The sequence below is a fragment of the Chelonoidis abingdonii genome, chromosome 25, assembly GCF_003597395.2.
Source record: "Chelonoidis abingdonii isolate Lonesome George chromosome 25, CheloAbing_2.0, whole genome shotgun sequence".
NCBI lineage: Eukaryota > Metazoa > Chordata > Testudines > Testudinidae > Chelonoidis > Chelonoidis abingdonii.
The window spans coordinates 20,711,607-20,727,386 of record NC_133793.1 but is presented as its reverse complement, the minus strand read 5'-3'; the positions used below and the strand labels follow the sequence as shown (position 1 = coordinate 20,727,386).

General features: G+C 47.0%; 2 protein-coding genes across 7 annotated transcripts in view; one reads left to right on the top strand and one right to left on the bottom strand.

The window, feature by feature from the left end:
* The window catches only part of HNRNPR (heterogeneous nuclear ribonucleoprotein R), a 667,870-nt gene that overhangs the window by 341,166 nt on the left and 310,924 nt on the right, over positions 1–15,780 (top strand). The window lies entirely within an intron of this gene.
* EYA3 (EYA transcriptional coactivator and phosphatase 3) overlaps positions 1–15,780 on the bottom strand; it is a 146,264-nt gene that overhangs the window by 42,697 nt on the left and 87,787 nt on the right. For all 4 annotated transcript variants that reach the window (XM_032805937.2, XM_032805941.2, XM_032805942.2 and 1 more), the window contains 4 exons: positions 11,823–11,908; positions 10,281–10,464; positions 5,727–5,866; positions 3,663–3,746 (listed from right to left, as the gene is read on the bottom strand). In XM_032805937.2, coding sequence (XP_032661828.1) covers positions 3,663–3,746; positions 5,727–5,866; positions 10,281–10,464; positions 11,823–11,908 — 494 coding nt within the window. The remainder of the gene's footprint in view (positions 1–3,662; positions 3,747–5,726; positions 5,867–10,280; positions 10,465–11,822; positions 11,909–15,780) is intronic.

Sequence of the window (15,780 nt, the reverse complement as noted above, 5' to 3'; positions counted from 1 at the left end):
GTTCAATATAAGACCCAGCCTGTGAAACGTAGTCCGGGCCACGGACATGTGCTCTGCTAACTGTGCTTGGGACTCGGCCTTGATGAGCCAGTAATCCAGATAGAGGAATACCAGCATCTGGCACTAGCGGAGGAAGGCCGCCACTACTGCCATACACTTGGTGAACACCTGGGGGGCCGTTGACAGACCAAATGGGAGTACCCTGAACTGGTAGTGCCAGCCACTGATCCTGAATCTGAGAAAGCATCTGTGGGCTGGGATAACAGCAATGTGAAAGTACGCGTCCTTCAAGTCAAGGGCGGCGAACCAGTCTCCTGGATCCAGGGAGAGAATGATGGCAGCCAGAGAGACCATGCGAAACTTCACCTTTATGAATGTGTTGCGGTCTCGTAGGTCCAGGATAGGTTGAATCTCACCCTTGGCCTTCGGGATGAGGAAATAGCGGGAGTAGACCCCCTTGCTCCTGAATTCCTGAGGAACCTCCTCTATTGCCCCTACAGCAAGGAGCGATTGCACCTCTTGTAAAAGGGAGTTGCTCGTGAGACGGATCCCTGAAGAGGAACAGAGAAGGGCGTTGGGAGGGCGGAAGGGAACAGAACTGGATAGAATATCCCGGCCTCACTGTGCTGAGGACCCAGCGGTCTGATGTGATCTGAGACCAAGCACAGCAGAAGCAGGAGAGTCGATTCACAAAAGGGCGGGAGAGAGAGGGGAATGCAAGATGGCAACTGATGCACTGTCCTTGGGTGTATCTTCAAAAGTTGGGCTTGGGGGCAAGGGGCTGTTTGGTTGAACCCTGGCCTTGGCCCGAGGAGGATTGAGGTGTGTGCCTCCTATTATTTCTGCCCCTCCTCCTAAGGGGATCTTGCTGAGGAGGCCCCAGGTAGAAGCGGGATGGGGGCTGAGGACTAAAGTGCTTTCTCTGAGGCACTGCGGTGTATAGCCCCAGAGACTTCAGAGTCGTCTAAGAGTCCTTCAGTCTGTGCAGGTGTGTGTCCATATTTTGGGTGAACAGGCCCTCACAGTCAAATGGGAGGTCCTATATAGTGTTCTGAACCTCTGGTGGGATACACAAAACCTGTAGCCACGCACTATTCCTCATTGCTACTGCGGTGGCCATGGTTCGAGCCACAGAGGCTGCCATGAGATACTATTCTACCCTCCTCAAGGAGCTCATCAAACTCCTTGCGTGAGTCAGCTGGGATTAACTCCTGGAACACAGCCAACAAGCGCCAGGAATCAAAAGCGTATTGGCTAAGTTCTGCCTACTGATTCGCTACCTGAAGCTGGAGCCCGCCAGTCGAATAAACTTTATGGTCAAAGAGATCTAGTTTCTTGGCATCATGTGACTTAGGTGCGGAGCTGGTTGTCCTTTTTGCTCCTTGCGGTTTGCCACATCAACCACCAAAGTCCCCGGTTGGGGGTGGGTAAAAAGGTGCTTATAGCCATTTTGCGGCACAAAGTAACGTCTCTTGACCCCTTTAGCCATTGGTGGTATAGAGGCCAGGGTTTCCCAGAGCACCTTCATGGTATTCTGAATTGTCCTTATGAGAGGCAAGGCCACTCTAGAAGGACCCTTGGAAGTGAGGATGTCCTCCATCAGATCTGAATCCTCCATAACCTCCTCTGCCTGGAGGTTGAGGTTAACTGCCACCCTCCTAAGGAGGTCCTGGTGGCCTTTGGTGTTCATTGATGGTGAAGTGGTAGAAGTGCCCGCCACCATCTCGTCCGGTGAGGAGGAGGAATTGGTTCCCAAGTCTTCGTACCCCTCAGATTCTCTAGTTCCCAAGTACCTCGGAGCTGCCCGTGACCAGAGGATCAGGTGCCACCAATGTTGGTGGAGATGGAGCTGTGATTGTATGTGGCCGCTCAACAGCCGTGTCCTGTACTGGATCCTCAGAGGCCCTAGGGGTGTAGCGTGCCATCGACGTCGCTGATGGAGGAGCCGATACCACAGATACAGGTCTAGATCTCTGACCCTGAGTCTGGTGGTAGGCCCAAGGGATCCAAAAAGGCCACTGCACTGGGTCCTGCCACTGGAGTGGCCAAGTGATGGCTGGTGCTGGTTGTTCTGCGGTCTACGGTGCCAAGATTGGTGCCGGGACTGGGAACGGTGGTGGCTGTGTTAGGAAACAGACAATTCTGTGTCTGATTCTGATGACTACTCTGTACCCAACCATGGGGGAGCAGAGCCCAACGGTGCTAGGGAGAGGGAGAGCGGCGCCATAACATCACGGGCTTCCCCCGATGATGAATCAACGGCGGTGCCACCATCGGTGCCGTGATGGGTGTCAGAGTCGTCCGGGGTGCCGGGCATGATGCCGCAGTCAATGCTGTCGCTGGTGCTACTGGCATTGCCTGAGCTTGTGCACTTGTGGAATGGGCCCATATCCCACCTGGTGAGGATCGTTCTGATAACTGATAGAGTGTAACGCATCCTGAGACCCACTTTGAGATTCTCTGGGTGGAGATGGCCTGGCATTTAATTCTCTCCACTATGGCAACTAATAGTCTAGGAGACTTCCAGAACAGCTTCGTTCTCTGTAGGTAAAAGGCCAGGGTCCTATGCACATTGAGGGAGTGAAGCTGCCATTCCTCATTTGAGGTGTGTGGTTTGGGAAAGAAGGTTGGCAAATGTATAGGTTGATTGAAGTGGAAGCGGAAATTTAGGATGCAAGTGCAGCAAAACTATATCCTTATGAAAAGTGGTGGAAGGGGGGGGTTGCCATCATGGCTCACAGTTTGCAAACTCTTCTTGCAGAGATGATAGCCACCAGATAAGTGACCTTCATAGAAAGAAGAGAAAGTGGTGGACCATAGGTAGCATACGAATCCTCAGACTCAGAGGAACCAGAGTCTTACATGAATGGAGGTGCTGATGGAATGGGTTATGTTGTAGGAACATGACCAGAAGGAGGCAGATCTGATGCAGGAGAGGGGGTCCTCTTAGCAGGTGAATGGACCAGAACACATGGAGACCTTATCCATTCTAAGACACACAGTTTGTGAGGCCCAAGAGCACAACCAATTCCCCCTGGCTTCAACGGCACCTGGATTCATGGACGGAACCAGGGCCAGTAAGGGGACCTGCCTCAGGACAGACAATTCATGCTGCGCCAGCGAAGCCATTGCAGGAGGGATGCATGGTTCAGGAACCGGGATTGGTGGATCTGGCGAATGATGTGACTTGTCACTCTTGTGGGCTCCACCATGGCCAGAAGTCATGGCAGCATAGCATTTTTCTTGGATCTGGAGGAAGACTTACTGCCATGCTTATGCACATGCTTCCATGTTTCATGGCTAGGCGCCACCATGAGGTCCATAGTGCTGGTACAGGTGGAACTGGACTGGGACTCCGCAGCAGGAGGTGCACTCCTGGATTGCTCAGGCCGATGTATGGGGGCAGGGGAGGGTTCCCCAGACAAAATCCAATTGTGGTCCCTTGGCAACCTCCAGGAGGTGCTTCTTAAGGCACAGAGAAGTCTGGCCTTCCTGGGTGCGGGCAGGGAAGGAGAGGCATGCATATAACCCTCAGTGGAATACAACAGGACCATCACTCGAAGGAGGAGTATGAATTTTCTACTTCTTTCACCTACAATTAATGTATACTTATTGATAACATTTATGATCTTACCTCTGAGAAAGAGGTAAGATAATATTACCTTTCCATATTTCTGGGCGTACGACCCTGTGAGAAGGGAATGGAAAATGATGATGGTCTCATCCAAGTCCCACAGAAACACTCGCTGGGAAAGGAATTATAAAAGGAGGTTAATCTTGGGATTTTCCAACTGCTATGCTGCAGCAAACAGCAAAATCATAGAAACATAGGGCTGGAAGGGACCTCGAGAAGCCATCAAGTCCAACCCTCTGCAACAAGGCAGGACCAACTAAACCAAGACCATCTCTTACAGATGTTTGTCCGATTTGTTCTTAAAAACCTCCAATGATGGGGATTCCACAACCTCCACTGTAAGAGCTTAACTACTCTTATAGTTAAAAGGTTTTCCCTATATCTAACCTAAATACCCCTTGCTGCAGATTAAGCCCATTACTTCTTGTTCTACTGCCAAAGGACATAGGGAATAATTGATCCTCATCCTTACTATAACAGCTCTTAACATATTTGAAGATTTATCAGTTCTCCCTCAGTCTTCTTCTCTCAAGACTAAACATGTCCAGCTTTTCCTCACGGTCAGCTTTTTCATAATTTTTATTGCTCTCCTCTTGGACTCTCTTCAATTTATCCACATCTTCCTTAAAGTGCGGTACCCAGAACTGGACACAGCACTCCAGCTGAAGCCTCACCTGTGCCGAGTAGAGCGGGACAATTACCTCCTGTATCCGAAGATATGTATACAGTAAAAAGAGACATGGCGCAGCTGAGCTGCTGTAGCGCTTCAGCGTGGACACTCACTACAGCGAAGTAGTTAATCTACCTCCCCGAGAGGCAGTAGCAAGGTCAAGGAAGAATTCTTCTGTTGACCTAACAGTCTCTACACCAGGGATTAGGTTGGCATAGCTACATCTCTCAGGGGTGTGGATTTTTCATACATACAACAACACTTCTGCTAACACTTCCCCTGGCATGATACCAGCTGCCTCACATTGTTGACTCATATTCAATTTGTGATACACTAGAACTCCTAGATCCATTTTAGCAGTTATTCCTCATTCTGAGCTGTGCATTTGATTTCTACTTTCTAAGTATATTACTTTGCACTAGTCTTTACTGTATTTCACCTTGTTGATTTCAGACCAGTTCTAAAATATTGTATTGAATTCTAATCCTGTCCTTTAAAGCACTTGGAACCCCTCCCAACTTGGCATTGTCTGCAAATTTTATAAGCATACTCTCCATTATCCAAGTCATTAATGAAATATTGAACAGTACCACACTCAGCAGAACAGAGCTCCGCAGGATCTCACTTGACATCCCTACCAGTCTCACAGCGAACCATTGATACGTACTCCGACTACTCTTTCAATCAGCTGTGCACCCACCTTATAGTAATTTCATCTAGACTATATTTCCTGAGTTTGTTTATGAGAATGTCATGTGGGACTGTGTCAAAAGTTTTACTAAAAATCAAGATATATCATATCTATTGCTTCCTCAATCACAAGACCAGTAACCCTAACAATGAAGAAAATTAAGTTGGATTGGCATAATTTGTTCTTGAAAAATCCATGCTGGCCATTCCTTATAACCTTATTATCCTCTAGGTGGTTACAAAAGGATTGCTTAATAATTTGTTCCAAGGTACCAAAAAGATAGGCTGACTGGTTTTTTTGTTTCCCTGCAACCTTGTTGCTTCCCTTTTTAAAGTTAGGTATTAAGGTTTGCCCTTCTCCAGTCCTCTATGACCTCACCTGTCCTCTAGGAGTTCTCAAAGATAATTGCTAACAGTTCCAAGATAGCTTCAGCTAGTTCCTTAAATACCCTAGGATGAAGTTTTTCAGGCCAAACCTGCTCTGTCACCAACTTTGTAGTTAGGTGGAGTGTCCCCTACACGAATGGCCCATCGCTCTTTTATTGAGCTCCATCAACAGTGTCTTAATTTTCTGCCTCTGGTTAGAACGCGGCATTTCTGGACTTCCAGTGTTCCTCCTGTTTTTTACCCAATTATCCCAGCCCCTTTCCCCTGCCAGAAAGGGGAAGGGAGACACGCTGACCTGACTGCTCTTCCAAAACGACTGTTCAGAAAACCAGACTGTTCACTTACTTCCAGTTCACTGTCCTGAGGGGAGGAGGCATCTGCTTTCCTCTTGCCCCTGTTTTTCCCAGCCATGTTTTTCCTAGTCTGCTCATCTAACTCTTTACTGGCTGTTGCTCTTGGCAAAGATGGACTTGTGGATGGATCTCCTAGAAGAAACACACAACTCTGTTTCCATCTCATGATCATACAAAATGAGCACCCAGTCCCAACACACCTCTCCTCCTGACAGCTCTTGGCCATAGATCAGAGTCAGGAAACATGAGATGTTATTGCACCTCACTGAGGCACCAGCAAAGGCATAGTTTTTCTGTCCAGTCATGTCAATACATACCCATCTCCCCAGTCAATTCAGCAGTAACCCATGATGGGGGCACAGTCAGACGGTACGTCTACACTGCTGGCCCAGGTCAGGTGTCTCAGGTTTGTGGGGCTTGAGCTATGGGGCTAAAAATTGAATGTAGACACTTGGGCTGCAACCCAGAGTCTGAGAGTCCATGAGGGGAGGGCCTCGAGCCTGGGCTCTAGTCTGAGGGTGGACACCGCAATTTTTACCCCCACAGACCAACCCTGCGTTAGTTGCCCTGGCCCCTGAGACTTGTGCCGTAGATTTTATTTATTTTTTTTAAACAGGGTAGACCGGGGTCGGCAACATTTCAGAAGTGGTGTGCCAAGTCTTCATTTATTCACTCTAATTTAAGGTTTTGTGTGCCAGCAATACATTTTAATGTTTTTAGAAGGAGTCTTTCTATAAGTCTGTAATATATAACAAAACTATTGTTGTATGTAAAATAAATAAGGTTTTTAAAATGTTTAAGAAGCTCATTTAAAATTAAATTAAAATGCAGAGCCCCCCAGACTGGTAGCCAGGACCCTGGCAGTGTGAGTGCCACTGAAAAATCAACTTGCGTGCCATAGGTTGCCTATCCCTGGTGTAGAGATACCCAGAAATGAATGCTATAGGCTGGGTAAAAGTACAAGATCAAAGGCAGAGTTCCTCCAGCCACCTAGAATTGTACCAAGAATACAACCCTCCTCTGCCTTACTGCTATTAGAGCTACTTCTATTTAAATTTCATTTACAAAATGATAACTCACTATTTGTAGAGGGTTCCCGCAAGACCCTGAGAAAGAGTTCTCCTGGAAAGGATTCTGACCTATTTTAGAGTATACTTATTATTGAGTTAGTTCATCTAACATCTTGTTTCTCCCAGGTTCCTGGGCTAGTTGGAGGCCTTTCCTCATTGACCATCTCCCAGCGGTTAGCACCTTGTACCACTTTCAATGCAGTGTGAAATAGGAGAGACTCAACTGGGAGTATTAAACCATCCACTTAGTTAACTGCTGCTGGAGGGCCAAGAGACCTTGCTGAAAAGGCAGCAGGTCTAACAAGTGAGGCGCAATGGTAGGCATTCATTTCCCTCTTTAAAGTATTTTAAGCTACTGAACTGGAAGCCCTAATCTAAAATCAGGTTTTTTTAAGCAGTAGCTAGTTAAACTCAGCCCCACAATTTTCTCAACTTTTGCCAAGCAGCCTAGCCAGACTCTGGCCTAACACTCCTCCCACAGTGGCACATCAAAATGGAAATCACCACTGCCCCCTCAATCCTACTGCGAGGGGCTCAGGAAGTTATAGATCCGTCTCTACCCCTGTAAGAAAGGGATGTGGGGTTTTGGTGATAAGGTCCCAGTCATGCACTATTGTGAGTTGAACCATGACATGATGTCAGCAGAAAACGTCAGCCAGCCAACAGGAAAACAGCTTTGGACCAACAATTAAATCCTTCTCAGTTACATTTGCTGCATCTTTTAACTAAAATACCTGACAAAAGCCTGGGGAAATTAATGAGACACACAAAGACATTTATATACGAAGTGCTTTCTGGAATTTTTCTTTTCCTGGTTTCTGCCTCAGATCAGTGAGGAAATTTCACCCAACAATTCCAGCATGAAGGCCAATGAGTTGTAGTTAAATTAGGGCATTTCTTTTAGAAAGTCATCTGATCTTGATTTAAAGAGTCCAAATCATGGAGAATTTACTGCATTGCTTAGCAATCTGTTTCAATGGTTAATTACACTCACTATTTTAAAAAAAAAAAAGGCACATCTTAGTTCCAGGTGAACTTTGCTGCCCAACTCTCAGCCAGTGGATCTGGTTATGCCTTTGAATGCTAGATTAAAGAGCCTGTTACAATCAGAAATCCTGTCCCTGTAAATATTTATAGATGAGTGATAAGATGAACAGGTTGAGCTCCTTCACTCACCCACAGCAAGGCGGGTTTTCTAGGCCTTGAATCATTCTTACATCTTTTCTCTGTTTTTAAAACATCCTTCCCCTCTTGGTGTCTCATTTTCCCAGTTGTACAATGTGGGTTTGTAAAGTGCTTTCACATCCTCTGACAGGGCTGCCAATTTCGGTTGGACGTATTTCTGAAGGTTTCATCACATGACAATCTTTAATTAAAGATTTTTCTTTCATTCCTGGAGATTCCTGGAGGTTGGCAACCCTATCTCTCTGATGAGAGGATTTCTACATATGAAATCTTTGTGTGTGACTATGACACACGCTAGGGGATAGAACAGGTTGTAACGGCTGAGTTCATTGCACCCACCAAGGGCTACTATATCCCTCCATCAGATCCATGTGGGCCACCCTCCCATTCCCCTCTACTTTAAGGACTCCCAGCAACTCTCCCACACACCCCTCATGCCAGGGGCTCTGTGTGCCCCCATTTCCTCCTCTCTCTATACCAGGGTCCCCCATTAACCCCCAAGTCAGGGGCTGTGTGCAACCCATTCCCCCTTCTACCACAGGCCAGGGGCTGTGTGCGCCACCATTTCTTCCTCCCTCCATTCCAGGATCCCCCATTCTGCCTCCTATGTCAGTAGCTTTGCTCTGTGTGTATCCCCATTTTCCTTCATACCAGGGTCCTCCTCCCAGCTAGGGTCCCCCATTCCCAAGGTGTTCGCACCCCCCTTACTCCCACACCAAGATCCCGTATTCTTTTCCCCACTGGGATTTTCTGCTATCCCCTTCTTCCCCTCATATCAGAGGCGCTGTGCATGCCCCCATTCTTCTCACCCCCCAACCACGGCTCTATATGACCCCCCCACCTTTACTCATAATTATTATTTCTCTTCTTTCTGTCTGGGAGTAAAAGTATTTTAGGATGTTAACACATTACACTCTATTGGGAGGGTGGGCAGAGATTAGATGCAGGGTACTGTTATGCTGGAAGATGCTCATCAGTGTAATCTGCCAGTTCTTTGATCTACAGACATTTGCACAGGTGCATGAAGCTGTGGCTGTGCTAAAAACACTGAACACATGGTAAGGGCTCCATGTATCCTGCATTTTCCCCTTCTTGGTTTTCCAATTTCCCCCCAACATAACAGGGTGCACACTGATACCTAGAACATTTGCTCAACTTTGGAATTAATTGGACAGGCCATTCAGAAGTTATGCCATGATAGACAGACGGGCAAATACCATCAAACTGAGCGTAAGGCCTCAAGCTCAGCCCATAAAAATAAGTGCAAAGTGAGTGTTTCTTTTTCCCTCAGGATCCCTCCTCACAACCTTCCCCAGACCCTAACTTTCACTAGCTCATCCTACCATAGCCAAGGGAAGTGGTCATCACAGGGAAGTGGGGTCTTTCAGAGTCAGAGAGGGGCAAAACATCTGCTAATTTAGAAAAGAAAATGTCAGCTCCCCTTCCTCTGCAGAGCCTGGTTTAACTTTCATTTCCCTTCCCTGAAGGGCCTTAGAAACAACTAATGGGATGGCTCCGGGTGTCGCTAAGAGCTAGAGGAACTCTCTGGAACTTCATCCACTCAGAAAGGAGTCTTTACTTAGCACATGTTGGTTTCCCCTCCCTGGAAGAAGAAAGTTGCTTCAGAAGCACTGTGAAACAAATGGATGTCACCATGGAGGAAAAGGCAACAAGCAGAGCTGCCTTCATCAGTGCCAGTTAATATGACAAAGGGGATTGGAGGAAGGAAAGGGAAGAATTTCATGAGGAATGCTGGGAAAGAACTTGTTCTCATGCAGGTGACTTTCACAGCTAAGGAATCCCAAAGTGCTTTGCACAACAGTGAGCTAGATTCCCACAGTGCAATGCACACCTGCACTAGCTCATACATGAGAACATGTTATTAAGAGAGGGAATGTTGGCCATTACCCCAAAATTATCTTTAACTTTTATTTGAAGTGTTCTAAGGGATCTTTAAATTCCCACCTGACAGCAGCCACCAGACACAGGCAGAAGGTTCTTTAGTTTAACCCAGATGACATCTATTACCATATGACTGCCGCAGTCTTCCACATCATACTGAAGGGTGTGTAGTGGGAGCATAGATGCAGAATGGGTCAAGAAAACAGATATTTTAGGCCCAAAATATGGCAATAATTCTTCCCTGAAAATGAATGGAAAATGTGCTGCACACATCAACACACAACGATGCCCCTCATTACACTTCTGAATTGCACTCCCCGGTAGGCCCGCCAGCATGCCTTGTAACAGAGGGGGTCTGAAATCCACCCTGCTAAAGCTGCAGCACTTACCAGATAAATGTCTCTGTGCTGTTCGCGTAGGCACCATGGCATTTGTTTTTTCAATTGGATATGTGGTGGTTGCTAACGTGGTACTCTCCATGCTGCTGTCTGCTGGCGCTATAACCCCGAAGCCAGAACTTGGGTAGCATGGCTGGTACTGGCTTTGGCCAAGAATTGTGTAGGTAGGATATTCCTATTCAAAGAAAGGATCAAATAAGGCAGGAAAAGGCTGTTCCTCAGAAAACACTGAAAACCAAATGGTCTGCTGGGCTAGAATGCCCTTGGGACAGAGAAGTGCCAGCAAAAGTTCAGGCTCTCTCTGCTTTGGTCCCCAGCACCATGAGAGAACTCTACAGCAGAAAGAGTTGGTCCCCAAGGGGGAAAGAGCAAATTGGCAGACAGGATCGCCCACTCCAGACTTATGGAGGGAGAAGAAACAGTGTTGCCTCCTAATGAATGGTTTTTAAATTCCAACTATATCAGAAGGGTTCTCCCATCTCGTCAGAAGGGTTCTCACCATCTCGTCAGACTCTTTGGATGCATCCCCTTCCCCTTTCCCTGCTGAGGGAGGCTGAGAAGGGTTTAAAAAGCTGTGTGACTATATTCTTTGCTGTAGAATTCTACACTTGAAAATTAGGTTGGCATAACTACGTCAGTCAAGGCTGTTCAAAATCCACACACCCCAAGCAGCGTAGTTCAGTTGACCTAAGTCACTGTGTAGACAGAAGAATTCTTCCATTGACCTAGCTACCCTCGCTCGGGGAGGAGGATCCTCTATACTACCAGAAGACTTCCTCTCAGTGGTGCAGGTAGTGTCTACGCTGAAGTGCTCCAGCTGTGCTGTTGTAGTGTTATAAGTGTAGATAAGCCCTAAGCTAATCATAGTTATGCTACTTACACTTCTGTAGTGCCTGCCACGCAGGGATCTCCAAGTGCTTTATGGTTACTGACCCTCACTTCTCTCTAAAATTGACAGGGTGGGAAACTGAGGTACAAGGAAGTGAAGTGACTTGCTCAAGGTCCCAAAGGAAATCTATGGTGGTCAGGAGAATCACAGAATACCAGGGTTGGAAGGGACCTCATGAGGTCATCTAGTCCAATCCCCTGCTCAAAGCAGGATCTATCCCCAGACAGATTTTTGCCCCAGATCCCTAAATAGCCCCCTCAAGGATTGAACTCACAACCCTGGGTTTAGCAGGCCAATGCTCAAACCACTGAGCTATCTCGTGACTCCCAGTCCTGTACTTTCACCACAGAACTAATTCTCCACACACAGTGAACTTGCTCTCCGTAAATCCAGTGCCCAACAACAGAATTTTGAATTTACTTCATGTCCCAACTAGGTGTCTCAATTGGCAAGAAAATGCTGCAGTGAACAAGCTCTGGGACCATTTAGTTTGGTTACAAATATTTAGCCTTAAAATACTCAGGTACTTAAAAAAAAAAAATGAACAAGCAGTTACACTCCAACTACTGTGATGTCAGAATATTTGAAAACAAAAGCTACACCAGATGTGCCCGACAGAAGAAAAACTAGCAAGATGTTTTTACCTGGTGCGAGATGTTGGCTACAGCTGGTGTTGAAATATTGACAACAGTCGAGGACGTGGAGACTGGGCTAGCGTTGGTAGTTGATGCTGTAAAAAAATAAATAAATCAAAGAATAACCGTATGTTAATACATTTTAATAATGTAAAATGTAGTCACATTTCTAGCCCCAACAACACTAACTAATAGCTTAAACAGGGTTTGCCAGGACAGTAGGGATGGAGCATAATGTTTTAAAACTATGTTTTTATAATGTGCGATATCACACTTTTCAAAAGGCCTTGCCTCCTCGATTCCTGTCACACAAATAGTGCAAATTAGGTTAATGTGATGTGTTTTTCTATTAATTTGTGTTTCAAATTTTGAGATAACAAAGACCAGAACACAAGATGTATTTGTTGGTATTTAGTATCAGAGGGGTAGCCGTGTTAGTCTGGATCTATAAAAGCAGCAGAGAATCCTGTGGCACCTTATAGACTAACAGACGTTTTGGAGCGTGAGCTTTCGTGGGTGAATACCCACTTCTTCAGACGCAGGTAGTGGAAATTTCCAGGGGCAGGTATATATATGCTAGCAAGCAAGCTAGAGATAACGAGGTTCGTTCAATCAGGGAGGATGAGGCCCTGTTCTAGCAGTTGAGGTGTGAAAACCAAGGGAGGAGAAAACTGGGTTCTTGTAATGGCAAGCCATTCACAGTCTTTGGTTTAGTCCAGAGCTGATTGGTGTCCAAATTTTGGCAGATTGAACTGAAGCTCAGGCAGTTTCTCTTTGAAGTCTGGTTCCTGAAGTTTTTTTGCTGCAGGAATGGCCACCTTAAGGTCTGCTATAGTGTGGCCAGGGAGGTTAAGTGTTTTCTCCTACAGGTTTTTGTTATTGCATTCCTGATATCGGATTTGTGTCCATTTATATCATTTTCCGTAGTGACTGTCCAGTTTGGCCGATGTACATAGCAGAGGGCATTGCTGGCATATGATGGCGTATATACATTGGGTGGACAGTGCAGGTGAATGAACCAGTGATGGTAATGGGCTGATCTGGTTTAGGTCCTGTGATGGTGGTCGCTGTGTAGAATAATGTGGGCAGAGTTGCTCGAAGGTTTGTTGCATGATTGGTTCCCTGAGCTAGAGTTACTATGTACGGTGTGCAGTTCTGGTGAGAATACGTTTCAGGTTAGCAGGCTGTCTGTGGCCAAAGATCGGCCTGCACCCAAGACCCGTGAAAGTGTGGGATCATTGTCCAGGATGGGTGTAAGATCCCTGATGATGCGTTTGGAGGGGTTTTTAGCTGGGGGCTGTATGTGATGGCCAGTGAGTCCTGTTGTTCTTCTTTCTTGGTTGTCTTGCAGTAAGAGGCTTCTGGTACACCCGTCTGGCTCTGTTGATTCTGTTTCCTAATTCCGTCGTGCGGGTATTGTAGTTTGAAAATGCCTTTGGTGGAGATTTGTAGTGTTGGTCTCTGTCTGAGGGGTTAGAGCAGATGCGGTTGTACCTCAGTGCTATGGCTGTAGACAATGATTATGTGATGTGGCCCGGATGGAAGCTGGGAGGCATGAAGGTAGGCGTAGCGGTCGTAGGTTTCGTATGGGGTGGTGTTAATGGACAGATCTTATTTGCACCGTGGTAGTCTATAGGAATGGACCTCCGCCCGTGTAGATTGGTCCACTGACTGAGGTTGATGGTGGGGTGGAAGTTTGTTGAAATCGTGGTGGATTTTTCTAGAGTCTCCTTCCCATGGGTCCAGATGATGAATGTCATTCAATGGTAAAGCGTAGGTAAGAGAAGGGCCGGTGAGTGGACGAGAGCTGAGGAAGCGTTGTGCCAGGTCAGCCATATAAAAATATTGGCGTATTGTGGGGGCCATGCGGGTGCCCATAGCAGTGGCCACTGATCTGGAGGTAATATGTGTCATGCAAATGAAATAGTTGTGTGTGAAGGATAAAGGCACAGAGCTCAGCAGCCAGTGTGCTGTGGATCATCAGGATAACTGTTCTAACATCCCGCTTGTATTCCATCTGTGTGTGGGATGTTTGTGTAGAGAGCCTCACATCCATGGTGGTAAGGATGGTGTTATTCTGGGAGTGACCAATGCGTGTACGTTTCCTCAAGGAAATCAGTGATGTCACGGAGATAACTGTGAGTGCTGGGGCATAGGGTCTGAGTAGAGAGTCCCACATATCCAGACAGTCCTTCAGTGAAGTGCCAATGCCCGAGAGATTGGGCGACTCCAGGATTCGGGTTTGTGGATCTTGGTAGTGGAGAAATAACCCTGGCGGGGCTCTAAGGGTAATGTTGTTTGTTCCGGTGGTTAGTGTAGGGAGTGGTCCTGATAGATGGTCATTTCTTAGTGTAATTCCTCAGTGGGATCTGAGGGAAGTGGCCTGTAGAAATTTGGTATTGGAGAGTTGTCTGGCGGCCTCTTCTGGTAGTCAGACCTGTTCATTGATACAACAGCACCTCCTTTATCAGACTCTTTGTGATAATGTCAGGGTGGTTTCTGAGAGCTGTGGATGGCATTGCGTTCTGCATGACTTAGGTTATGAGGCAAGCGGTGTTGTTTTTCCACGATTCTGCCTGTGCACGTCGCGGAAGCATTCATTATGGTCCAACTGCATTTCGACCCTCAGGAGGAGTCCATGTGGGAGTTCTTCTTCTTTGCTGTTGGTGGGTGGGTACCTGAATACAAGCTGTTAGGAACAGTATCCCTGATGATGCCACAGCACAACTGCTGCTGAGCTCTGTGCTTATCCTCAACACACTATTTCAAGTTTGATGACCCATATACCTCCAGATCAGTGGCAGCTGCATGGCCGCATGGCCCACAATACGCCAATATTTTTATGGCTGACCTGGAACAACGCTTCTAGCTTGAGATCGTCCACTCACGCCCCTTCTCTACTACGCTACATTGATGACATCTTCAATCATCTGGACACATGGGAAGGAGACCTAGAAATTCCACCACGATTTCAACACTTCACCCCACCATCAACCTCAGCCTGGACGCAATCTACACGGAGAGGTCCACTTCCTAACACCACGGGCAAATAAGTGATGGTCACATAACACCACCATACGAAAACCTACGACCGCTACGCTACTTCATGGCCTCCAGCTTTCCATCCGGGCACATCACAGATCCTTGTCTACGCACCAGCACTGAGGTACAAACCGCTCTGCTCTAACCCCTCAACAGAACCGACACCTACAAATCTCCCACCAAGCATTTTTCAAACTACATACCCGGCACGAGGAAATTAGGAAACAGATCAACAAGAGCGAACGTCTGTACCCAGAGCCTCCTACGCAGACGACACCAGAAAAGAAACCAACAGGAACTCACTGGCCATCACATACAGCCCCACTAAACCCTCCAACGCATCATCAGGGATCTAACACCCATCCTGACAATGATCCCACACTTTCACGGGTCTTGGGTGCAGGCCGATCCTTGCCCACAGACAGCCTGCTAACCTGGAAACGTATTCTCACAGCAACTGCACACCGTACCATAGAACTCTAGCTCAGGAACTCATCCATGCAACAACCTCGATGCAACTCTGCCACATATCTACACCAGCGACACCATCACAGGACCTAACCAGATCAGCCATACCATCACTGGTTCATTCACCTGCCGTCACCAATGTAATATACGCCATCATATGCCAGCAATGCCCCTCTGCTATGTACATCGGCCAAACTGGACAGTCACTACGGAAAAGGAGTAAATGGACACAAATCAGATATCAGAATGGCAATATACAAAAACCTGTAGGAGAGCACTTCACCTCCCTGGCCACACTATAGCAGACCTAGGTGGCCACTGCAGCAAAAAAACTTCAGGACCGACTTCAAAGAGAACTGTGAGCTTCAGTTCATCTGCAAATTTGACACCATCAGCTCTGGACTAAACAAGACTGTGAATGGCTTGCCATTACAGAACGCAGTTTCTCCTCCCTTGG